Source organism: Ctenopharyngodon idella, chromosome 19 (assembly GCF_019924925.1).
Source record: "Ctenopharyngodon idella isolate HZGC_01 chromosome 19, HZGC01, whole genome shotgun sequence".
Lineage (NCBI taxonomy): Eukaryota > Metazoa > Chordata > Actinopteri > Cypriniformes > Xenocyprididae > Ctenopharyngodon > Ctenopharyngodon idella.
Window position 1 is genome coordinate 24,985,169 of NC_067238.1, and position 27,026 is coordinate 25,012,194.

The 27,026-nt window shown below is 37.5% G+C and overlaps 1 protein-coding gene across 2 annotated transcripts in view; it reads left to right on the top strand.

Moving 5' to 3' along the window:
* The first annotated feature begins 9,485 nt into the window (after window positions 1–9,485).
* The window catches only part of poc1bl (POC1 centriolar protein homolog B (Chlamydomonas), like), a 28,598-nt gene continuing 11,057 nt past the window's right edge, over window positions 9,486–27,026 (top strand). The window contains exons 1-2 of one of the 2 annotated variants that reach the window (XM_051872195.1): window positions 9,486–9,504; window positions 21,219–21,656. In XM_051872195.1, coding sequence (XP_051728155.1) covers window positions 21,277–21,656 — 380 coding nt within the window. In that variant the 5' untranslated portion in view covers window positions 9,486–9,504; window positions 21,219–21,276. Of the gene's footprint in view, window positions 9,505–17,074; window positions 17,343–21,218; window positions 21,657–27,026 lie in introns of those variants that run through there. The other variant, XM_051872194.1, reaches the window with a different exon arrangement.

Below are 27,026 nucleotides of genomic sequence, written 5' to 3' on the forward strand. Positions count from 1 at the left end.
AGGAGTGACTGTGCTTTTATGTTTAAGTCTTCAACAGACAATTCTCTTTATAACCTATAGCTACACTTAAAGGCATAGTTCACCCAAAAATGAAAATTTGCTGTCAGGCCATCCAAGATGTAGGTGACTTTTAACAGTAAAGAGGATTTTTAGCTGAAACCATGGTCCTCTGTAATTCATATAATGGAAGTCAATGGGTGCCATCACTTTGAGAATAAAAAAACATATACAGGCAAAATTAATACCCATTGCCCATGACAATACATTCAAGTCTTTTGAAGTGAAACAATTGGTCTGTGCAAGAAACTGAACATTATGTACAAATGACTAGTCCACAGCCTTGGCAAACGGTCGTGGAGCGCAAGCTTCCTGTTGCATAATGACGTATGCGCAGGAGCAAACTCGCACGTGAGACGACGCTGTATTTGTTTACAACAGAGAGGGGAGATGCGTATGTTGTATTGTTCATCAAAGTGGTACTTGTGCTGGATTCTGGATGCTGCAACCAATATAAAAAATTAAGATTACGTTTACTTGCACAATATCAGTCGGTAAGAATAGGTAGAACAGGCAAATAATGTTCAGTTTCTTGCATATGTAACCCCTCCTGTTCTAACCGCCCGCTCTAAGTGGGACTTGAACCCAGGGCCGCCAGCATGGGAGTCGGGCACTCTAACAAGGAGGCTAAAGACCGCAGTCTCTAGTGTCAGAGATCTTGAGATCAGGGGAGTGAGGTTCTTACATACACAGCTCTTACCACTCATAGACCAATCGTTTTGCTTCTTAAGAACTCAATGTCACGTCAGGAGCCATGGATATTAATTTTGTTTTATCTGCATATGTTTTTTTAATCTCAAAGTGATGGCCCCCATTGACTTCCATAAGCAACAGAAGTTACATTATTACGCCATTAGATGGCGGCAAAGACTGTCTTAGCGTTGAGTCAGTCAGTAGCGAAGACTTTTATATTGAAAAGACTGAATTGTTGTGAACACGGAACAAGACGCAACTGACAAATGCTTTGACTAGCGCTGTCAGTCACGGAAAACCCCTTAAAAGAACAAGATAATACATCAGACATTTAAACAGATTTTTTATTATGAACACAGGACTGACCTGAAGCAAAATGCTAAATCTGAATGCAGGTAATAAACTCGCTCACTCGATCTCTTTCTCACAACACTCTTCTACATAATACAGTAAGCTTCAATGAACAATATAAATTGAGAACATATAGTTTACGCTGCTAAGAGTGCTTGCTAAGGGTGATACACAGAACCGTTGGGTGAAGCGGTCATAGCCGTGTTTTATCGTGAATAAAACACAGCTATTGACCAATCAGAATCAAGGACATGGAATTAACCGTTTTATAATATATACAAAACATCTTATATATATTCATGCTTGCTTTTACTGTCATTTTTGTCTGCATTTATTTATTTAGAGAAAATACTTTATACTTTCTAACGTTTGCATCAGGCACTCAGCTCAGAGAACGTCAGATATTTAGCGCAAGACAAGCCATCAGCCACAGCCAAGACAAAAGCCACATGTGACAAGCAGTGATCTGCATATCAAAGACTTTTCTGCTCAGTGTGAATTGTGAATGCGCATCTTTGCACCTGGCAGTTGACAGTACATCGAGTCAGAATGCTTTACTGTGACAGATCGTGTAAGTAATGGGAACAACGGTTGGTTTTGTTATGCCCGCTCTCTTGATTACCCTTGCAGCATGGACTAGAAAACGAAGCGCTCTGATTGGTAGAGTCAGGTAGCTGGCTCGATGCCATGCCCTTTAGATTTGTACTTAACCTGAGTCTGTAGCTGCATTTCATCAAACTGTGTCCTGGTGCTGGTGTGAATGCACAAAACACAGTCTCCGCAGCACATCTATAAATCAAGCTCTTTATCAGCGATATTCATTCGTATCTATTTACACATTCAAGGTCAATGTTGCATGTTAAGTTAGGGACCTTAAGGAGGAGCTCTGATTTCTCAATGTATCTCTGCTTTGTGATATATTAAGTAACCAAAAAATGTGCTTTATGTGTTAACATCTAAACTAACTGGTTTATTCGAGTAAAAATTTTTAATCCACCTGACTACATTGTTACACTAATTAGTCATTTTTAAAGGCATAATTCTCCCAAAATATTAAAATTCTATCATCATTTACTCACTCCAAACCTGTATGACTTTCTTCTGCAGAACACAAAAGATATTTTCAGAAATGAACCCCAGAAGAAGGAAAGTCATACAGGTTTGGAGTTCTTAATCTCTAAATTCTGATTGATTTATTTAGGAATTACAAGTTTATATCTTGCAATTCTGACAGTTTTTCATTGAATTCTGAGTTTCTATCTCTTAATGGCGCCTAATTGTGTTAGAAACTCACACTTCTAAGGGAAACAGTCAAGAAAGTCAAAAATTCAGAATTGCGCAAAATAAATCCCGAATTATGAGATAAAATGGCGCAATTATCTTTTTCATATTTTTAAACGGTCTTAAATATAAGGGTGAGTTACACAGTTTACACTAGTGCGTTTTTGTTTTAAAACGCATAAGTTTTACTACTGTCGTTTACACTACGCCGGCGGTTTTGAACCTCAAAAACAGAGACTTTTAAAAACGCTGCAGACCCCAATTAGTTTGAAAACGCCGGGGTTGCGTTTCAGCACAAACGGACCTGCAGGGTTTTTTAAAAGCCCACGTTCGCTTTAAAACGCATAAGTTTTGCTACGGTTACGCCTGTCGTTTACACTACGCCGACGTTTTCGAACCTCAAAAACAGAGACTTTTGAAAACGCTGCAGACCCCGTTTTAGCTTGAAAACACCGGGGTTGCGTTTCAGGACAGACCGACCAAAACTGAGACTTCTGAAAACGATAGCGTGGCTGACCACGTTCGCTATGCGTATCCTTGACGACCGTGTAAACAATAACATGGAGACTGAAATGCAATCTTTGCCGGCTTTGTTGTAATTTTTAGCAGCCATTGTGCAGTTAAACTCTGCATTTTTTTAATACTGCAGCTTCCTGCAGCAAATCCAGTGTACATGAACGGTCATGTGACATGCGTTTTAAAGCGTGTAGTGCAGACGGAGATCGTTTCTGAAACGCTGCGGATGTAGACGAGGATCGTTTTCATTTTAAAACGCACTAGTGAAACGGGGCCTAAGAGTAGAACATGTTTCTTAAAGGAACAGTTGATGAGGGCTATTAAAAAAAGATCTCTACTCCATTTGTTTCCATGATAGCTATCTGTTGTCAGAGTGTTAAGACCTTCTGGTGCACTAAAAAAGACTAAAGCATGAGAGAAAATGGGAAGAATGACTGGATGCCCTTGACAAAGCGCTGAGCATTTCAGATGTGTGGGTGAGTCTCGTTTAAAGCATTCAGCTGTGACACAGCGCACAGACTGAGAGTTTTATTGCTACCTCTGCACGCTGAAGCAGAGCGCTTGAGTCAGCCTTTGATAACACAAAAATCGCCCTGCGGTCTCCTCTGTGGGGCTAATGCCCATGATGGGAGAAATAATGGGCATTGATTTAGCAAAACAACACGCTATTGAACAGTATAATTTTGGCACACAAATTCTATTATAAAAGCCAGATGCTCTGAGTTTATAAAGGACAGACAAGGACTGTCTCACTCATAACAGCAAGGCCATTAACGGTCACCAATACAAAGAAATGTAGGCAGTAAAACTCTGGATGTCTGTGTGAGAAAAACTGCAATAAAGTGAGGTGTGATGAAATGACTTTGTTGTCCTAAACATATACAAAACAGACTTTCATATCGACTGATCATCCCAGTTGTCATCATAAAATATTAAACATACTCGGAGTGGGAAGACGCAGGTGGGAGGTGCAGCGGAAACATGGGGAGGTGAAATGGAGGACAGGGAAACCAGACAAGGTGACTCTATCTGTGCCAGTCTCTTTCAGACTGCTGACTTGATCTCTCTCTTCTCCATCATGGTTTATTCATTTCTCACCCCAGGGCAGGAAACACTTCTGCTAACAGCTTAGCGGCAAAAGTTTGGGTATATTTATTGATTCTGTTTGTAAAGTTAGTTGCGCTGATTGATAAATAAATTGTAGAATATGTTGCTACAGTATCTTTCTCCTATCACTGAAAGTAACAAGCATGAAGATGAAAGACTGCATCTTGTTTTTAATTAGCTTGAATCTCACTACTATTACTACAGCTCTTCTTTATTTTAATACTCTTCTATAGATCTTATGAGATTTAGTGTGCATCAAGGGCTCTGAGCTTTGGAATTTACTCAAGTGAACGAAAACAGTTCACTGGTAAGATTCTGAAAGATTCATTCTAAACCACTAGTTCATTCATAAATTAAACACTACTTGTAGAGACTAGTGCTGCCACATACTACATACTATATACTAGGTACTATATTTGGTTTGAAACTTACTTTCTGTGACCTTTAAAAAAGTAGGTCTATATTTAATATAGTATGAATGTGTGTAGGTGAATGAAATTCGGATGTACTACATTCACCATGTTTATATTGTCATCACTGTCAGTTGCATTACTTCACTTCCATTAACAAATCCCCTGTGGCCTCATGGGATAATAAAGTGTCCATTGAATGAGCACTTCAAAATCTGTCCGGAACTAGTAGATCATCCGGGTATTTTTCTCCTAATGTTTTATTAAAGGGTTAGTTCACCCAAAAATGAAAATTCTGTCATTAATTACTCACCCTCGTGTCGTTCCACACCCGTAAGACCTTCGTTCATCTTCGGAACACAAATTAAGATCTTTTTGATGAAGAGCTTTCTGTCACACTATAGAGATCCAGCGCAACTACCACTTTCAAGGTCCAGAAAGGTAGTAAAGTCATTATTAAAGTACTCCATGTGACTCCAGTGGTTTAACCTCAATTTTATGAAACAACGCGAGTGCTTTGTTTGGTAAATTATGTTTTTTTCCCCCACAAACGCACTCACGTCGCTTCATAAATTAGCCACTGGAGTCACATGGAGTACTTTATTAATGTCTTTCCTACATTTCTGGACCTTGGAGTGGTAGTTGCGTTGGATCTCTATGGAGAGACAGAAACCTCTTAGACTTCATCAAAAAGATCTTAATTTGTGTTCAGAAGATGAATGAAGGTCTTACGGTTGTGAAACAACATGAGGGTGAGTTCGGACATACTATTCGGTTCACATACTGTTTTTCGCCTGCTATATAGTATGGAAGTAGGCATATTCGGATGCAGTGAAGAAATTCTTAGAGACTTGGAAGTAGGCTCTTTGGACTTAGCAATCAAATAACAACCCAGCTAACAGGGAACTCAGAACTTTGGCTAACTTTCTGGCAAGACTCATCTTTCATAGAGAAATTTTTTTCTGAAGTGTTTTAGCTTGATATTCGTCTAACATTTTTTAAATGTTACCACTTGTTTCAGAATGTTCAGAGAACATTCAAAAGTATCATTCCCAAAATGCTTGCAGAATAATAAAATGGAATGTTTCTAATGTTCGTATAATCAAGAAAAACATCTTTAAAAATTGACATTTTAAACTAATAAAGGGAACATGGTAACACTTTACAATAAGGTTCATTAGTTAACATTAGTTAACTACATTAGTTAACATGAACTAATAATGAACTGCACTTACAGCATTTATTACTAATACATCATTAAAATATTGTTAACATTAGTTAATGCACTCTGAACTAACATGAACAAACAATGAACAACTGTATTTTCATTAACTAACGTTAATAAGATTAGTAAATACAGTAACAAATATATTGCTCATGGTTAGTTCATGTTAGTTACATTAACTAATGTTTAAGTGTTACCGGGAACATAATAACGTTTTCATAACTTAACACGAACATTAGCAAAACATTCTTAGAACATATTTTTGTTAGCTGGGAATGCTTTAGCATCTGGATGTAGCAACACCCCCTGCTGAAGAATCCAGCATGAATTCCATGTTGGTCCAAGCTGGTTAATGCTGGTTTATTGCTGGTCTAGCTGGTGTTCTCAGCATGCTGTTTTCAAGCAAATCTGAGCTGGTGTAGTTGGTCCACCAGCACTCCAGCTTCCCATGCTGGGAACCAGCAAACCAGCATCCCATGTTTGTCTCAGCATGGAAAACATACCTGCTGGTGACCAGCAATGCAGGATTTTCCATCATGCCTACCACTCAGAATACTTTAGCAACCACAAAACAAAGCTATGGCAAACACTTAGATGAAAATGTGTTACAATCATTTTGCTAGTGATGATCACGAAACAACCGTTTTTTTGTCTCATGTAAACCCATTACATTTTTCAGACTGATGTATTTGTGTGAGTGCTGAGGATGTTCGTTTGATGGCCAACAGCCATGAAAGCACCTCAGCATGCAGCAGCACTGAAGGATGTCATTGTGCTCGCTTTTGATAAATGTGAGGGGGATTGAAGCAAGGAACAATTCCAGCAGTGTTATCAGGAGCAAACAGGCAGAGTCATGGGGCCCCATCTGCAGGAACGAGATCACAGCCGTGTTGCTCGCCTTCCTTCACGAGCGTGGACAGGCCGTGACTCATTCAGCTGGCAGAGGGATGGCGATTCACCAGAGCATCTCCTAGACTGCCATCTTATTATTGATAAAGACAAGTGACACTATTTAACCGCACCACATCTGCTCTTTCCTTATCATCATCCCATAAATCTAATGGCTGTTTATGCCATTTTATATATGGTAGTTGATTAAAATTAATACACACACACACTGGTTTCCATGTTTTAAAGGGACTTGCCATAAACATGATGATTTTTATACTGTACAAACTGTATATTCTATCCCCTTACACTAACCCTACCCCTAAACCTACCCATCACAGAAAACATTCTGCATTTTTATATTTTCCAAACACTTAATTTAGTATGATTTATAAGCTGTTTTCCTCATGGAAACCAAAAAATGTCCCCATTTTTTCCAAATGTATGGTATTACTATCCTTGTGGGGACATTTGGTCCCTATATATATATATATATATATATATATATATATAGGTTATATAAGATATATGTAATAATTTTATATAAAAAATTATGCATATAAAAAGTTGTTAGAAGTGTAGCATGTTATGTTGCTGTCACTGCTTCTAATATTAATCAACTACCCATTTCACTCAACAGCTTTTTTATTATTATTATTTCTGGCATCATGATCATTATTAATGAAATGAATGTGACAGTTGGGCAACTCAGGAGCCCTTTATAGACTCTCAGTAGAACAAGATGGCCTCCTTCATTCACAAAGGACACCTAGCAAGGCTTCCTTTTAGTGTCATGCTTCATTCCATCTACATTTTCACCCTTTGTCTATAATTCAGCACAAACAAACTGTTGCCAGGATGCCGAGTTCAGGTTTCTGGGGTATTTGATAGGGGTTTAGGGGTGTCAATGGTTGAGGCAAACACACTGAGAGAGCTGCTTTTGTTTCCATCTAAGACCCCTTCTGTGGTTTCTTTAACAAGAAAAAAGTAAAAATGGGGTAAAGTATGCTGAACCAATGTGCAATACTCTGAAACACAATAACCAGTGCTGACAAATGCGCACAAGCTTGCTCACAACATTGCATAAGATTCTGCATTACTATTCTCCCAGCTAACAAATACATTCTTCAAGAATGTTTTGCTAACGTTCCCATTAAGTTATGAAAACGTTATTTCAAGAGTTCACACTTGCATATAATCTAATAGAGTATGTGTATTTGGCTTGCTGTCTGGAGGGAGGGTTCCGGGCTCGGATGTGGTCTGAACCCAAACTACTCCCCCGTATCCCTGGCTGGAATAAGAACAGATAAGATTGAGGTGTTGGGGTGGAGGAGGGATGCTGGAAATCTATCATGGGACAGAAGAGTCGGCTAATTATATATAGGCCTCCTCAAGCTGATATATGTTTGGGTAGATTTATCTGAATGTGCACCTCTCGAACATTGTTAATAAAACATAATTTCTGAATGTTCTCTGAAGGTTCAAAATGTTCAATTTTTTAAAAAATTTTTCTTGATTATGCAAATGCTAAGGGGATCGTTCCATTTCGCAAACGTTATGGGAATGTTACTTATGAATGTCCTGAACATTCTGAAACAAGTAGTAACATTTAAAAATGTTAGACTAATGTCCAACTAAAACATTTCAGAAAAAAATCTTCCATGAACAATGTATTAATAGGCCTGATGTTTTTGTGCTAATGTTTTGAGAACATTATTAAAAGACCAGATAACTTTGAACAAATGTTCTATTAAAGGCACAGTATGTAAGTTTCGCTGCTAGAGGCCGCTTATTCAAAACAATAACAAAGGGCGTAGCTTGATGACGCCGTGAATGAGTGTGGAGTCATGGGAGTTGTCGTTTTCACCTCCACATGAAAAGCAATCCGACGGGACTCGGGCAGAAATAATGTTCATAGATGATCTAATGTATTAAAGTTTTATTAACATTACTGTGGTATGAAGCAGGTTGAGGCCGAAAGCCGTGGGACAGTAACGAAGCTGGTGGTGCGAATGCTAATGAGAGACACCTGCGCAGCGCACCGGTCTCAAGTCCCATGAAAGAGCTCCGAAGCTATTATTATGCTTATGCCACAGTCGGCTGCTGCAGCTCCTTTTGCTTTGTTGTTTATAGAGGCTTTCGCACTGGGTAGTTGTAGGAACTTAATTCTGAGGATCCAAATGCAGTATTTATTAAAAGGGTCATCCGCAATCATAACCCAAATCCAGGCAAAGGTCATACACACGGGCAATCAATCCAAACATATAACACAGCCCAAGAAACACATGCAAAGAGTAAACCAGAACAACTGGCAGAAAATCAAAACCATGAACACGGGAAACCCGGATAGTGCTCAGAAATGCAGTTGAGACACATACAAGACTTTGCAAAGAATGACTGAGAAAACCAGGCTTATATAGGCAGAGCTAATGAGCAACAGCTGAATGTAATGAATGCTGATGAGTCCAGGCAGAGAATTATGGGAAATGTAGTTTGTGAGGGAATGACAACAGTCTGATGTGAAGTGCCCTCTGTTGGATATCAAGGGTACTTCAGCTGGTGATCGTGACAATGGCATGCAATTGATTTTAAAATACATTTTATGGTAGAGAAAATTCTGTATTACTGCTACCACAAATAAAGCTCTTTCTGATTATGCTATGTTAGCCACTTGACAAAATAGAGTTGTCTCTGAGCCACAAACATGTTAAATCAAGAAAACAAGAGATTCAAACTAAGACTAACCGTGTTAAGCTATATAACAATGATTAGTTTTCTGTTGATAAAGGTATCCAAACAGTTAATCACCTGTCTAACAAAACACATAATATATTAAAGTCTTTGGTGTTTCTATGGTTTCTACAGAAATCGCGGATATGACGTCATTGACAGGTGACGCAATGACACGGGCCGTAACACTGGTCAAAATTGCAGATTTCTCTGGATTTAAACATTGTCGGAAACATTTGGGATAATGTAAGTACACAAATCAACAAAATATAACATTGTTCTAGTATTTTTTGGATATTTCAATCCAAAAATCGTACATATTGTGCCTTTAACGTTACTGGAAGAACATTTGTTATTAACTTTGAGAGATCCTTGCCAAAGTTCTGAGAACGTTCCCTGTTAGCTGGGATCCTGGCCGCAGAATAACGGCATGGCACACTGCCTCCTGTAACCCTGGAGCTGCTATGCCTGTTTGAGATTAAGGACGCCACAGCGACCTCAATGACTCTTCCTTTAGAAGCGGAACACAGAACACTCGTTCTGTTTCTATTTTAAAAATCATACAATGAAATTGTTAACTATTAATATGCAAATGCATGAGTGTGTGAATGTCTGCTCCCCTGGGAAATTCATATCACAAGCATTCACCCTGACTGTGTCCTTCACCAAATAACTGTGACGATCCGAGTCGCCAGGACTTTCTTGTTTATAAATCTTTCCAGGCTCTGCAAAGTCACAACTTGTATTGTTATTCTTTGGGAGAATGAGCCAAACCTCATTTCCAAACCCCATATGAGTTCAAACGAACAGAGTAAATCTTCAATAAGTTCATTAGCTGCAGACATTGTTTTGAAGTCTGGCTATGATTTATTACGCTGTTAAATGCTTGCGTCACCTACATTTCCCAGCATATCTGATGGTATCAATAGATCAGCGCTAAAGTTGAGAGCTTAGGCAGATAAAGCGGAATATCTCGAGTGATAGTGTGCCTCAAGATACCAGCACAGAGAGGTACAAAATCACTTTCCAGAACGTTCTCCTTCTCTGTTCCTTGACTCCTAACCATGCCTGAGAAAATTCAAGAAACAGCTGAAAACTCATCTCTTCCGTCAGCATGTAACTGACTTTTTTAAAAGAAAAAATCTACTTTGATGCTTTCACTATTTCTTTATCCCTCCATATAAAATTGTTGAATTCTAGCGTGAATGACATGACTGTGTGATTGTTATTAATGTTGTTACGCAGCTTCATATCAGTGTTATTTTAGTATTATTATAATTTTATTAAAATTTCCTCAGCTGGGACAGATAAAGTATCATTATCATCATCCTTGTTCTAGTTTGTACTGCCATGTTTGAAACTTTGTATTGCTATCACTTCTCATGTTATTGCCTCCTTGATATGAATCGCTTGTTATATTCCTCAAGTTGCTTTGGATAAATGAATGAATAAATGTAACAGATGTAAATGATATACCATCAAACCTGATTCTGATATGACATTATTTTGCAGATCTGTAGAGTAAATGCACTACGGTGATTTCTGGAGCATAAAATTTTCCTATTACCCTGTTTTGTTAAAAAGATTCTCGTGGATCTCCCAAAGATCAGTTCTGCAAATGGCAGGTTTAGTCAAAAGAACACAGCCTGTATAAATCTGATAAATATGATGAGTTTCATACAATAACCACTAGGTGACAGCCTTCACTTCATCAAGCTATTGTGGGAGATAGCCTCTTTCTGCAGACATACAGTATGACGACAAATTTAAACTATAAATTGATGGTGACTTACTAATAAAAAATAGTTTTGAGAATCTAGTCAGTTCTGTTTCTATTAAAGATATAAGGTGACATTCATATAGTACTCAGTTGTGAATGAACTTTAGTGTCTAAAAGTCTATTTGCCAAAGCACAGAAATGCATACACAACATTTGATATAGATGATTACAGGTCTAATTCATTGTTGTTGCCCTTTTATGTTCAGAAAACAGTGCACCTCAAGGTCTAGCACAACTCTGGACAGGCTTATTAAGTTTGTGCACTGAAGAAAGTCAGTAATGTAAGACACATACAATGTGTGCGCCTATCTAGAAAAGGTTGCTAGAGATCTTATCATGGAAATAGAACTCCTCAAATTCCCCTGAGACAAAAAAGGAAAATCAATTGGTTTTGGCATGGAAAAGACAGCAGCACAACTGGCAAAATATCAAGCGCTACAGGTTCTTGGCAAACATTAAACCTCAAGGTGCAATCCAAAATCCTGAAATGAAAACAGAAAAGGGGCTGTTCTAAACAATGCTGGTATTACTGAACATGCAGTACATCTGCAGACAAAAACCTCAATAATAATATTTACGAAACACATATGTACATTATTTTTGTATTTTGAGTTGAAATGGGTTAAAAACATAAGATAAGACAGTATGTGATTTTTAGGGTATGTTTACATGACAACAAGTACTACTTTCTTTTCTAAAGAAACACTACGTACCGATAGACTGAAAAACGTTTTATGTGTTTTGGCCGTTCATTTACAGGACGACGGCGTTTTGGGGGCCTGAAAACACAAACTTTTGAAAACAGGTTTCAAAGTACAAGTTTTTGAAAATGAGACCGTTATCATCTCTATGTAAACAAAAATGCAAATTTGTGAAAACGGTGATGTCATGCGCATGCATATTACATGTCTATAGGCGCGTAGTTTTTCTTTACAAAGTGACTTCGCCAACTACTGGCCTGGCAGCATAATGCAGCTTTTTCAATCATTTTCGCGGATCTGTGTGAACGGGGAACGTTTTGACAATGTTGTAGTGTGTAAGTGAAAAACGCAAAGGAAAAACGTTTCTGTTTTTAGTGCATCGTTGTCGTGTAAATGTACCCTTTGAAACGTTTCCGGATGGCCAAAACACATAAAAAGTTTTCCATTTTTAATTGAAAACGTTTTGGGGGCTTGAAAACGTTCAAAAGACTTCTGAAAACGTTCAAATTTAGAATTGATGCATGCTGTTAATTGGACTCACCTAAAGAAGTTTTATTAACAAAGTTCAAGAGGAACACGTTCAAATGATCTATCCAATCAGCACCAGGGGAAGCCTAGCCTATATATAAATAGCCAGCTCATCTATGTTCCTCGACAGTTTTCTGCATCCCTCCACCACCCCAACTCCTCACTTTCGGCTGATTACTATCCCAGCCAGGGATACGGGAGGAGTACTCTGTGTTCGGGCCAAATTCCGAGCTCGGAGCCCTCTCCTCAGACAGCTTGGCACATATGCATACTCTTTTACTCTGATCTGATTATCTGTAAGTGTGAACTTGTGAATTTTTTGTGAGTGTGATTTCCTTACTTAGAACTTATTACATGTGGTGTTTTCATTATTTTATAGGCTCTATAGCCATTAGTGCTCTATCATACAGCAGCTCTGATATTAAGGGTGGTTGTGCCTTTAAAAGCTGACATTCTTCACAAGCACCAGATGGAGTCCGGCACTAGCAGGACATGGTGGGAAGGGCACACCAGTTCTTTCCAAAGAAAACAAACTGGGTGTGGACAGTGTACAGAAACATCACGGTTCATTACAGTTAAGGATCTTACAATCGTCTTTTGTCACTGTAAGTCCATCGCCGTACATGAGAGTCACCAAAGTTCTCTTTACACACAGCTCTTCGGGTTCAAGCACTTCAGATAGAGAACCTTTTAAATGTTCCCATCATGGGATAACTTAATGGATTTAGTTTTTAATTCGTTCATTTTGTTTTAATTCATTTTTAATTTTAATATTTTTTAATGAATTAATCAGCTCGTAAACATATTAATCAGTTGAAAAAAACGAGACAAAATTCTGATTGAGAAGATTATTTTTTACAGTGTAAAGTTATGAAAACATTATACATTGTTGTTTAAATAAATTATAATGGTAACATCTTGGCTATAAATACAGTGTCTCAGTCTCCATTTGAATTATGTAGCATATAAAACTATCTTAGACATGGTTCTTAGTTTGATGGCTGCCTTGGGACAGATGAGAATGAGCATAAATGTTTCAGACAAGAGTTATACAGTGCACTGGCAGGGTAGCAGCTCAGCTTTCTGTTCAACATGCAGCTCTACACTAGCCAGCATACGGTTCATGTTCCGCCCTTGTCAATAATTACTTCTGATCTAGATGATATAATAACAGTAGTGATCATAAGCAAAGAAAATCAGGCTTTGGTGGTTATTTCATGGTATCCACACAATGTGCTGTGTCATGGAAAAAAACTACTAAAAATATCTGCTTACATTAGCTGTTCAGTGTATTGTATTTATTATATTTACATTTGTTGGTAGTAACAATACTAATAGGATTGTGGTTTGTGTGCTGAGCTGGAAATGATTTACTTCAGGGCCCAGATATACCTGTTTCACCTGTACAATAGAAAGGTAATACTGAAGCACAGTTAACCCTATTGTGTCCAGATACAGAGGGTCGTTAACAGTTTAACCTTGAACATAAAAGTCTCGCCACGTTGCAGAATGGGTGTTGCAGAGTGGGCGTTGTTGAGTCAACATTTGAAAGTTGAGCATCCTTCAACAACACATGAGTAAGGCTTCAATGGCAAGATTTTGATTGATTACACTTTTGTGTCATTTAAAAGGATTTTTTAATTAAATTAAAAACCCTCTAACTGCTGTTTTCCTTTAGCAAGCACTGTGTTCAAATTCTTTATTACCCAACTGGTTCATATTTGTATAGATACTTGTTGTCAATTACATTTGTATTATTCGAGGCTGATTTAATAAGAGCATTTTCATTTGTGGATTTTTTCATGTGTTCACTCAAATCAATTAGATGTTGGAGCTTCACAGCATAAAAAATATTATCAGATAATTGCATAATTAGACAAAAAAAACAAAAACAAACAAACAGATAGATAGATAGATAGTTGATTCTCAAAAAATATATAATGAAATTGCTTAATTGGACAAACAAATAATGGTTTATTTGTCCAGTTGCATGATTGGACAAACAAAAACAAACAAACAAACAAACACCTATAGCCTATAATGGTTGATTCTAAAAAACTTATAAAATTAGACAAGAAACAAAAACAAACAAACAATGGTTGACAGATAGATAAAATGGCTGATATGAAATTGTATAATTGGACAAACAAATAATGGTTCATTCTCAAAAACTGCTGCACGATTGGAAAAACAAAAACAAACAAACAGCTATAGCCTATAATGGTTGATTCTAAAAAAGTTATAAAACTGCATGATTAGACATAAACAAACAAACAAAGGTTAACAGACAGACGATAGATAGATAGATAGATAGATAGATAGATTGGACAAACAAACAAACAAACAAACAAATAATGGTTGATTCTCAAAAAACAACACAACTGCACGATTGGACAAACAAAGACAAACAAACAGCTAGCATAATGGTGGATTCTAAAGAAAAGTTATAAAGCTGCATGATTCGACTAAAAAAACAAAAAACAAACAAACAAACAATGGTTGATAGATAGATAGATAGATGGATAGATAGATAGATTGGACAAACAAACAAACAAACAAACAAACAAATAATGGTTGATTCTCAAAAAACAACACAACTGCACGATTGGACAAACAAAGACAAACAAACAGCTAGCATAATGGTGGATTCTAAAAAAAAGTTATAAAGCTGCATGATTCGACTAAAAAACAAAAAACAAACAAACAAACAATGGTTGATAGATAGATAGATGGATAGATAGATAGATTGGACAAACAAACAAACAAACAAACAAACAAATAATGGTTGATTCTTAAAAAACAACACAACTGCACGATTGGACAAACAAAGACAAACAAACAGCTAGCATAATGGTGGATTCTAAAGAAAAGTTATAAAGCTGCATGATTCGACTAAAAAAACAAAAAACAAACAAACAAACAATGGTTGATAGATAGATAGATAGATGGATAGATAGATAGATTGGACAAACAAACAAACAAACAAACAAACAAATAATGGTTGATTCTCAAAAAACAACACAACTGCACGATTGGACAAACAAAGACAAACAAACAGCTAGCATAATGGTGGATTCTAAAAAAAAGTTATAAAGCTGCATGATTCGACTAAAAAACAAAAAACAAACAAACAAACAATGGTTGATAGATAGATAGATGGATAGATAGATAGATTGGACAAACAAACAAACAAACAAACAAACAAATAATGGTTGATTCTTAAAAAACAACACAACTGCACGATTGGACAAACAAAGACAAACAAACAGCTAGCATAATGGTGGATTCTAAAGAAAAGTTATAAAGCTGCATGATTCGACTAAAAAAACAAAAAACAAACAAACAAACAATGGTTGATAGATAGATAGATAGATGGATAGATAGATAGATTGGACAAACAAACAAACAAACAAACAAACAAATAATGGTTGATTCTCAAAAAACAACACAACTGCACGATTGGACAAACAAAGACAAACAAACAGCTAGCATAATGGTGGATTCTAAAAAAAAGTTATAAAGCTGCATGATTCGACTAAAAAACAAAAAACAAACAAACAAACAATGGTTGATAGATAGATAGATGGATAGATAGATAGATTGGACAAACAAACAAACAAATAATGGTTGATTCTTAAAAAACAACACAACTGCACGATTGGACAAACAAAGACAAACAAACAGCTAGCATAATGGTGGATTCTAAAGAAAAGTTATAAAGCTGCATGATTCGACTAAAAAAACAAAAAACAAACAAACAAACAATGGTTGATAGATAGATAGATAGATGGATAGATAGATAGATTGGACAAACAAACAAACAAACAAATAATGGTTGATTCTCAAAAAACAACACAACTGCACGATTGGACAAACAAAGACAAACAAACAGCTAGCATAATGGTGGATTCTAAAAAAAAGTTATAAAGCTGCATGATTCGACTAAAAAACAAAAAACAAACAAACAAACAATGGTTGATAGATAGATAGATGGATAGATAGATAGATTGGACAAACAAACAAACAAACAAACAAATAATGGTTGATTCTTAAAAAACAACACAACTGCACGATTGGACAAACAAAGACAAACAAACAGCTAGCATAATGGTGGATTCTAAAGAAAAGTTATAAAGCTGCATAATTCGACTAAAAAAACAAAAAACAAACAAACAAACAATGGTTGATAGATAGATAGATAGATGGATAGATAGATAGATTGGACAAACAAACAAACAAACAAATAATGGTTGATTCTCAAAAAACAACACAACTGCACGATTGGACAAACAAAGACAAACAAACAGCTAGCATAATGGTGGATTCTAAAAAAAGTTATAAAGCTGCATGATTAGACTAAAAAAAACAAACAAACAATGGTTGATAGATAGATAGATATATAGATAGATAGATAGATAGATAAAATGGTTGATTCTCAAAAATGAAATTGCTTAATTGGACGGACAAACAAACAAACAAACAAATGATTGATTCTCAAAAAACAACACAACTGCACAATTGGACAAACAAAAACAAGCAAACAGCTATAGCCTATAATGGTTGATTCTAAAAAAAGTTATAAAACTGCATGATTAGACAAAGAAACAAAAAACAAACAAACAATGGTTGATATAGATAGATAGATAGATAGATAGATAGATAGATAGATAGATAGATAGATTATACTAGGAAAATCTTTTAAAAACATTCGTCAGTGTGAATATTAAATGACGCACAAGGGCTCTTGAGTGTGCAGCTAATGCACGCACAGTGTGAACTCTGGACTTCCCATAATGCTCCGGTCACGTGGCTCACTTTATGAAGCCAGACTGTCAAATCTGAAACTTCCTGGGGTGCGATGCAGTACATGCAAGACTATGACATTTACCTCAGCAATGTAACTCGTCAAGAGATCGCGCGTTTGTAAAGAGTCCAGCTACTTAAAGCGATTAGCGCAGTTGTGTGGAGTAGAGCGGGTTTGTTGTTTGAGGAGGATGTGTGTGTGCTGACAGTGACACGAGCGGCAAACGAGCAGCTCTTTATATCTGTCTAAGAGCACGGCATGAAGAGATCAGGTAAAATCATCAGCTATTGAGTTACATGAGTGTCGTCTATGTATGTGTGTGTGTGCGCAATATGAATATGTTTTGCATGTTAACGAGCCTTCAGTCAGAACACTGATACCTTCGATGATGATTGTTGTTTGGATGGTTAATGATCCATTTACATTCATGTTTTTACACGGGAAGTCACTGCTCGGTTTTATCATTGTATTTTGGATGAAATTTGACATTATTTTATATACAGTTCATATGTTATGTGTTAGCCTCCTACTTATATTAATAGTTTGATGATGTCATGTGCTTCTGCTGCATCTTTACGAAGTGATCTCAGATTACTTTGTGTTGTGTGTGTATGTGTGTGTGTCTTCTTAAAAAAATACTCTGGTGGTACCATGGTACATTGATAATAATACCATAACGCTTTGATGTATACCATGCTTTTGAATGATGACCATATTCATATAAAATGGTGTATACATAGTAATTCAAGCTCCTAAAGAATTGTATTACACTACCATGGTACATGCATCATGGTACCACCATGTTTTCAATTCTACCATGTACTTCTTTGTACTTTGGTATGTTTTTGTTAGTGTCTGATCTGATTATGTGAATGAAAGTGGAAATTGGAATTTTCCACTATTAATCTTCTTCCATTTTCTTACAAAATGTGTGTTTCCTTGCCTAAACCAGCTAAACCAGTTGAGTAGTAGTTCTACCAGGCTGGGTGACCAGCTAAAACCAGGAAACCATATTTTTTTTCATCAGGGTTATCTAAAATCCTAAAGAATGTATATTGTAAATTTTATAATATATTATTTAAAAATGTCCAAATAATTTATTTACAGAACAATTAAGTGATTATCTGTATTTAAAAAAATAATGGCAGTTAAAGTTGTGAGACATGTTTTGAAAAAAATCTGACAAATGAACAGGAACAAGCTGCAAATGGAGAGCTCTTGTCTGACAAGTAAATCTGGATATGTCAATCAGTTTGGGCTGGTACTAACTCACATAAATTTAAATAGAGAGTCATCGAAGGCCTATTTTGTACAATATATAAGCATATTGCTTTCAGCAGGAACTGTAACACAGCTGTAGTCTATAACACAGATGTTCTGGCTTCTGATCCACAAGTAGTAGCAGCAACATCCATATTACTGTAAACACTATAATGACAATGTTCTGACTAAACCCTAGTTGGCTGTACTAACAGTCCTGGTTGTCTCATTTTCCCCTGCTTATTAATACAACACAGATGGTCATAATACATCATAATTACTCACCTTCATGTTGTTCAAAACTTGTATAACTTTTTTTTTTTTTTTGTGGAACACAAAGGGAGAAGTTTAGTAGAATGTCTGAGCTTCTCTCTTCCACACAATGAAAGTGAATGGTGACCAGCTTCAAAATGGACAAAAAAAAAAGCTTTAAGGTTGCCTGTATTACCCAGACATTATAAACAAAGTCTTCTGAAGTCATATGATAGTTTTGAAAATTAAGTTGTTATTCACTAAAAATTTTGCTTGGACAGCTGTGTCCACCATTCACTTTCATTATATGGAAAACAACAGGTTGGACATTCTGCTGTGAATTTTTCCTTTAGTGTATCACAGAAGAAGTAAAACGGGTTTCAAAAGACAAACGCCTTTGTGCACAAAACCAGTTTTTGAACCTTATAATTTAAAGGTAATAATGCCACAAAGGTGATACTCAAGCTTCTCAACCCTAAAGAGCTGCAGTTCCCCAGCTTTCCCACATCCATCCAACCTATCAGGTTTAGTACGGAAGTTTTTATGGGTGCCCAGTCAAGGGTTGCTTTCAGAGAGCTCTCTATTTTGTAATCCCAGAAAGCTTTTGTCCCTTGGCTGGTGACCAGTCTGTTGGAAAGTGGCAGCTACATCTTCAATAGATCTGAGCAGCAGAAGAAAACACTCTGTAATAAAGCTCTTTTTATAATTTTTAATAAATTTTGTAAAAAATGAATACATTTTTATGAGTGACTTAAAAGGATAGTTCACCCAAAAATGGAAAAATTCTGTCATCATTTACTCACCCTCAAGTTGTTCTAAACCTGTATGAGTTTCTTTGTTCTACTGAACACCAAAGAAGATATTTGAAGAATGTTGGTAACCAAACAGATGCTGTTCCCCATTGACTTCCATAGTATGAAAAAAAAAAAAGAAATACTATGGAAGTCAATGGGGATCAGAAGTTTTGCTTGCAAACAATCTTCAGAATATCTTATTTTGTGTCCAACAGAAGAAAGAAACTCATACAAACGATTTTGATGGAATTTTTAATTTTGGGTGAACTATCCCTTTAAGTGTTGAAACGCTTTTTGGGCCCACTTTACTGTTTTTTTTTTTTTTTTTTTTTTGAGGGCTAAAAATGTGTATAAAGCTGCGTTTCCACCTCAGGAACTTTCCCCAGGAACTAGGGACTTTGGGGTGGTACTTGGTGTGTTTCGACCGCAGGAACCAGGGTCTAAATTAAGTTCCATGTAAAAAATTCCCCCTCAGAAAGTCACTGCTCTCGAGTTAGTACTTTTTCAAATTCAGGAACTTTTAGGGGTGGGACTTGGGCGCTGAACATGCTGATTGGTTAAGTTCACACAGCATTTTGATTGGTTGACTCCACGCAGCATTTTATTTCAACCACCATTTTTAAAAGTCTGTTGCGGTGCGTGCAGTAAGAGTTGTTTTCTATTCGAATCAACAATGGAGTTTAAAAAATACAACCGATGAACCGAGGTTCAGGCTTTAATAAGCTCATATGCGGAGGACGAAATCCAGCGGGAACTGCAAAGTCGCGCACAGTCCTACGTCATCAGACTAATTTGCCTAATCTTCACAGTACTTAAGACAGCGATGGAAACGCAGACAGCAACAGGTCTGGGGGAAAAAAAGTTCCTGGTACAAATTGTTCCAGGTAATTTCGGTTTAAACGCGGCTTGAGAAATGCACTGGATTCATTTTATATATTTATAATTTAATGGTTATATTTATGACAAAGTTTTGGAACATTACTATGAGTAAATGTTTCATAACAGGCATATGGTTTCAACATAAGATGTACAGTTAAACCTATACGTGTGTTACTATTTTTAAAGAGCACTCAGAAGTGGAAGCAATTTAAAACAAGCCAATAAGCCAATAGGTATTTATAGCATCTAGTTGGATCTTCTGAGAATGTTCTGAGTTTGTTTTCATAAATATCTTCCCCTCTTTTCGCTCGCTTCTTGCACACATTCATACAGTAGTTAAGCCTGTATCTGCCATCAACTGTTACTGCTAAACATTTTAACCACAGACTCCCAAATATTTGAAGTGCATTGATGGTCCATTTACATTATGTAGTGTACGCTTTTGTTGCATATAAATGTGTGTGTACGGCGGCAACATTCATCATTAAATGAGGTTAAAAGGTTGAAGTGTTGTGATTGAGGAATGGGATTACTGTTTCAGACTGTCTGTCTGTCACGACCACTGTTCAGCTAAATCCCTGCCTGCTGAAATATTAATTCAGCTCAATTATGTGATTACTCCGTTACCCTCAGTTGATGATGGATTGTCTGTATTCAACCCCTCAAATTCAGCTTCAGTGATTGGAGTTGGCGGTTAGCGGATAGCTTTAGTCAAACAGCCTGGGATTAAAAAGTAGAAACAATGTGTGTGAATAATAATATGTTCTGACGCTTTGTTGTTGTTGCTTTTCTTGGTAATGTATCTGCTATTTGATCCTGAAATCATTGTAAATGTATATTTTTCAATTACAAAGGTAAATTTACTCAATTTTTACTTACTTGTTGGCTTTCAGTTGATCAGTCTGGCCAATGTATCAGTCTATCACTAATCTGCACCTTCTCTTTCCTCTGTCACCCTTCAGAAAGTTGGGAGTCTGGGGCTCTTTGACTGGTGCTGTTAGTGGTGCTGGCTGCCACGTCATGAAGATCCGCTGGTCAAGGAAGGTGGCTCTCCTGGCCAAGGTCGGCTTCCTCTTTTCTCTGCTGTGGCTCTTCTATCTCCTTGTAGTCCGTTCTTCCCCCCCATCTCTGGCTGATAATGATGGTCATCGCAACATCCTGGTCCGTGACCTTCCATCAAATGAGGAGGAGGAGGACTCCGACAGCCTCCTGCGGCCCGTTTACGAGAAGCTAGCACCGGACTCCAACGCTCCTGGAGAATATGGCCGAGCCACTCGACTGACCCTCAGCACTGAGGAGAAGAAAGAGGAGGAGGCCAGCATTGAGCGCTATGCCATCAACATATTCATCAGCGACAAGATATCCCTCCATCGCCATATTCAAGACAATAGGATGCACGAGTATGTCTGCCACACCTTACATCACAGCAATGGGCTCGTTAGCAATGCCTAAAGGTTGGCCCTTAATTCATAGTTTTAACAGTTTTGTTCATATAGTGTGTGGAGTGCTGCGATTGAACCAAGACGGCACACCACATTCACAAACAACCCAACTGTAAACATGGGAAATCTCAGAAATCTAAGCCTAACTGCAGATTCAATCACACCACAGGAAAATCTGATAAGATCATCTGTAGAACCATCAAGATAATCGGGACTTTACCTATTATCAGAAGGTTAGAATTGGGCCCAAAATTGGGCAGATTATCTTGTAGTATGTGGGTGCCTTTAGAAACCAAATAGCAACATGCTGAAAACACTATAGTAACTATGGTTTAGCAAGCACAGAGAGTGCCTTAGCAGCAACAAAGCAACGTGCTAAAAACACTCTAAACACCTTATTAACTGTATAGCAAAGCCCTGGCAACCACCTAGCAACACAGTAGCAACCATCCAGAACACCCAAACAACAAAATGCACCATAATAACTGTAAGGAAAAGCCCTAGAAACCACCTAGCAACACCCTAGCGACCATCCAGTGCATCCTAACAACTGCATAACAACATGTTAAAAACACTAAGAACACCTTAGTAACTGCACAGCAAAATGCACTTAGTAACTGTATAGCAAAGCCGTGGCAACCACCTAGCAACACCTTAGCGACTATACAGGTACATCCTTACAACTTCATAGCAACACGGGGCATCTTTTTGAGCAATGTTGCCAGGCACTGTTGCCGAGTGATGTTGCTTGGGAACTTTCCCATTGAGAATGGGCAACAAATTTCGATCTAAAGTATCCAGATAGAAATCTGTTACCCATTTTCAATGGGAGCGTGCTCAAGCAACCTCGCTCGGCAACAGTGCCTGGCAGCGTTGCTCAAAAATTTGCCCTGTGAATCATCACCTTCAGAACACCTTAGTGACCGTATAGCAAAGCCCTGGGAACCACCTAGAAACCCCTTAGCAACCATCCAGACCACCTAACAACTGCATTGTTACATGCTAAAAACGCTCAGACCTCCTTGGTAACTGTAGAGCAAAGCCTTGGTAACTACCTAGCAACACAGTGTCAACCACCCACCTAGCAACTGCATAGCAACATGCACTTTGGTAACTGTGTAGCAAAGACCTGGAATTCAGAACGATGATCACACACAGGTGAAGTAGATCAAGTCCATAAACACCCCCAAAGCTTCGTAGTTGTTTCAGCTTCTTCTCCTGCATTTTGATTTGGAGATTCTGTACTCTTTCAGAAGATGCGTAACAGCGCCCCCTACCGTGTAGCCTGAAAATTCAGTCAATGGTGAGGAAAGAGTGAAGTAGATTTGAAGTAAATTCCTATGTACACTACCAGTGGACTAGCCTACACAAAAATTCAGATACTCAGAATTAGGAATATATCTGTTTTCTTTATAAATCTATATTTTCAAACAATGTACTTTTATACTATACTTTTATAAATATACTTTTAAGTATATCTCGATCAAAAGACTGAGTCCAAGTAAGGCCAAATATACTTAGATTTTTCTGTCAGTATAAGTCAAGTATACTTAAGTGCAATTTTAAGTATATTTCTGAGAAGTATATAAAAAGTAGACTGAAAGTATACTTTCTTATTTTTAGTTAAAAGAAGTAGTATAATAGCACACTTGAATAAACTTCTTTTTCGTAAGGGAACCCCCTAGAAACACCTTAGTAAACATCCAGAACACCCTAGTACCTGCACAGCAACATGCACTAAAGTAACTGTATAGCAAAACCCTGGCAACCACCTAGCAACACCTTAGCGACCATCCAGTACATCCTAACAACTTTATAGCAACATGATAAAAACACTCAGGACACCTTAGTAACTATATAGAAAAGCAATGGCAACCACCAAGCAACGCCATGGCAACCACCCAAAACACCTAGCAACTGCATAGCAACATGCACCCAAAAATGCATTAGTTCACCCAAAAATGAAAATTCTGTCATTATTTACTCACCCTCATGTCGTTCCAAATGCGTAAGATATTCGTTCATCTTCGGAACACAAATTAAGATATTTTTAATAAAATCTGAGAGGTTTCTGATCCCTAACTAACCCTTTAATAACTGTATAGAAAAGCCCTTGTAACCACCAAGAACAACCTAGGATCATGTTGGTGACTTTTGCTCAGGCAAACACCATCTGAAATCAAAATCAAACACCATCAAAATCCTCTTTACTTGCCATTGCAATTTTGTTTATAGAGGCCTGTTTCAAATAAATGCTATTATATTGCATTACAAATAAGCATGAAAAATAAATAGGAAATGTGCTTGTTTTCACTTCCAAAGGAATTGAAATCACGTCCTGAATTGTGATTCCTCAAGTGATTTATACACTTCAGTCCACCTCACCGGTTTACAGATGTTGTTTGTTGTCTGAAATGAATCCATCGCCTTCAGCCAGACAACATGATTAAAAATGAAACAACAATAGAAAAAAGGGCTGGGATGTTTTCTCAGAACAGCAACGCTTTTGTGTGAGAATAATTGTTTCATGGCTCTTGTCACACAATAATGAGTAGGGTTCAAGCTGCCGCTCTGAAAAGAGAAAGACGAGAAGTGAGACAAATTGGATGCGTTTTTTTCGCCTTCAGTCTTTCAACTGCGCTCCGGTTGCCACATCACAGGCTCTCCTGGAGATCACACACGGCAGGAGCACATTTCTTGGCATCAGCAGGGATTTTTATCTGTTAATGTGAAGTTCTTTTGCTTGCTTTCTGAAATAACTTTTAGGCAAGTTAGCTCTTGTCAAAGACTTAAGCATTACTGCCAGAAATGTTGTGGTGGGTTTTTTTCTTGTGCATTTCTCTTTGTAGGGAAAATTTATTGTAAAATCTGCACGAATGTAGTTGCCGTCAGTGAATGTAGAGTCTCTAGAGTTTGAAAAGTTCAAGAACATAATAAAGTCCTAATGAAATGCACATTTATTTGGTCAAAAATACAGTATAAAATTAATATTTTTCAATTTTGTTTTTGAATTTTCAGCATTATTACTTCAGTCTTCAGTGTCACATGATCCTTTAGAAATCATTCTAATATACAGATTTGGTGCTCAAGAAACATTTATTATTATCAACAGGGCTTGACATTAATACCCGTCATTTCCCAATACCCGATTTCAGCAGTGCCATGTAACACAGTCACTTCTACTAGCCACTTTGGCGGGTTGAATTTTATATATATAATATATACATTTTATAATTGTTGTCTTTTACAAAGGCATCTGAAATGATAAACTAAGTGCAATTTAGTGTTGTCAAAAATATCGATTTTTCGATACTGAAATCCTTCCAATACTCATTTTCTGCAGAATAGATACACGATACCAGCTGCGCTTTCTTGCTCTCTCATCTCTCCGACAGCGAGTTGACATGGGATTGTGCGTATTGCGCATAATTTTACTCATTCCTGCAGATTTTGTGCTCACACCCAAAGTGTGCGCAAATTAAGCTGCCTCTCAGTACTAAACTGAGTTCTTTTTCGCTGCTTTTGGCGCTTAAACAGTCAGATACACAAAATAATGTCAAAATGCCGGTCTTGGCAAGTATTCACGTAAACAGTCAGTTATGTTTAAGGGGGGGTGTAATGCCATTTCATGTATTCTGACTTATTTACACTGTTAAACACGAGTTGGACGTATGACGGAGTATTTCTGTGCCAAAAGTACTCTTCCAAATCCTTATAAACTTTGCAATCTTTTTTTCGAGTATGGGCCTTTGTAACGTCATAAAGGTCGGAATTCCTTGTACGGGCACTTCTCCCGGAAGAGCGTGCACGCCCACGTCGATCAGAGTAAGAGAGCAAGAGCACGCCCATCAGTGCGTGTTCGGCTTTACGGAAGTCGTCGGCAGCACTGCACAGGTCACAAGACTTCACGAAATCAACAATGTCACCAAAGAAGTGTGTTTTTGGTTGAGGGAATGATAACCTTGCTTCCCAAAGAACCCAGCGTTAAGTGGAGCTGAGAGTTTTGTGCTCACACATTACATTGATGCGCTCTCAATATTTGTTATTAAAATAACAATAGAAACTGATAGTTGCAATCACTTTTTTATTGATTAAAATGAATGGAGAATATCTCGTGTTTTTCCGTGGCTGCTCGAGCCCTCAGGATCGGCGCTTAAGGTTTCATAAACAAGGCCCAGTTCTATGCTGGATTTACAGATCGTTTGAAACTGAAAGATGGAGCGGTCACAGCGGTAATGATCCCGGTCATGAGTCGGAACTGCTGGTGGTGAGAAAACCTCTTCAAATGTCTTTTTTGTTGGCAATAGGCGTCTAAGTGCATATAATGTAAACAACACGAACGTAGTGAATTCATAAATTCATTATTCATCATTCACTATACGCTATATTCATTATAGTGATTCAAAAGTTATCCAGGGATAATGCGATGGTGTATTGTGTGTGTTTAAATACATTTGTGTAGCTGACCATTGATAGCTTGCAGATGATCGCTACGCAAAAGCTGCGTGTGCTCGTCACTCTTTAGCTCCGCTCACACGGCACGCCTCCAGGCGCTCGGCTGTTTTCGGAAAGACTCGGTACAGCGTATATATCTTTTATAAATATGACAAAACTAAAGACTTTTCGGAGATATGAAGGATGCACTACTACTCTATAGGTACTCATTGGCAGAAACTGTGTGTGATATCCCACCTTTAAAGTGAACGTAAACACTTGAGAAAGAAAACGCATGTATAACAGTATAATGGATCCAAGTGTCAGGTCTTAAAGTGACAGCAGCCTAATATACCTGTTGCCAAATTATGAGATAATATTAAAATATCTATATGGCAGTTTTTCCCCGTGGTATCAATGTCAAAATTGTGGCCAGTGAAGATGCTGTGTAGCTAGAAACTTTTTTTAAAGGGTCCAAATTGTTTCTCAGAATGCAGTAAAAATGTCTCTGGCATGTCTGTTTAACTCCCACCTCTCCTTCAACTCTGTTTACTGAGACTCTGTCTCTGAACCAGAAATGGTTGCTTACAGATTTTGAATTTGAGGAATGAAGTCAAACACAAAGAAAAGAATTGATTGTTTAATGAATTGAAAGTGACATTTATTGATAGATTCCAAATGCTCCTTTAAGTGAGATTCCTTCTTCATACCATAATTGTCATGTGCAACATTGTAAGTTGGCATTCATACTGCAGGATGAGCATATGGAGTTGTCAGGATCCTCTATGTTTTTAGATGTTCACATTTGCACATTATAATATGTAGTGGGGCAGTCGTGGCCTAATGGTTAGAGAGTCAGACTGGTAACCTGAAATGGCTGCCCACTGCTCTGGG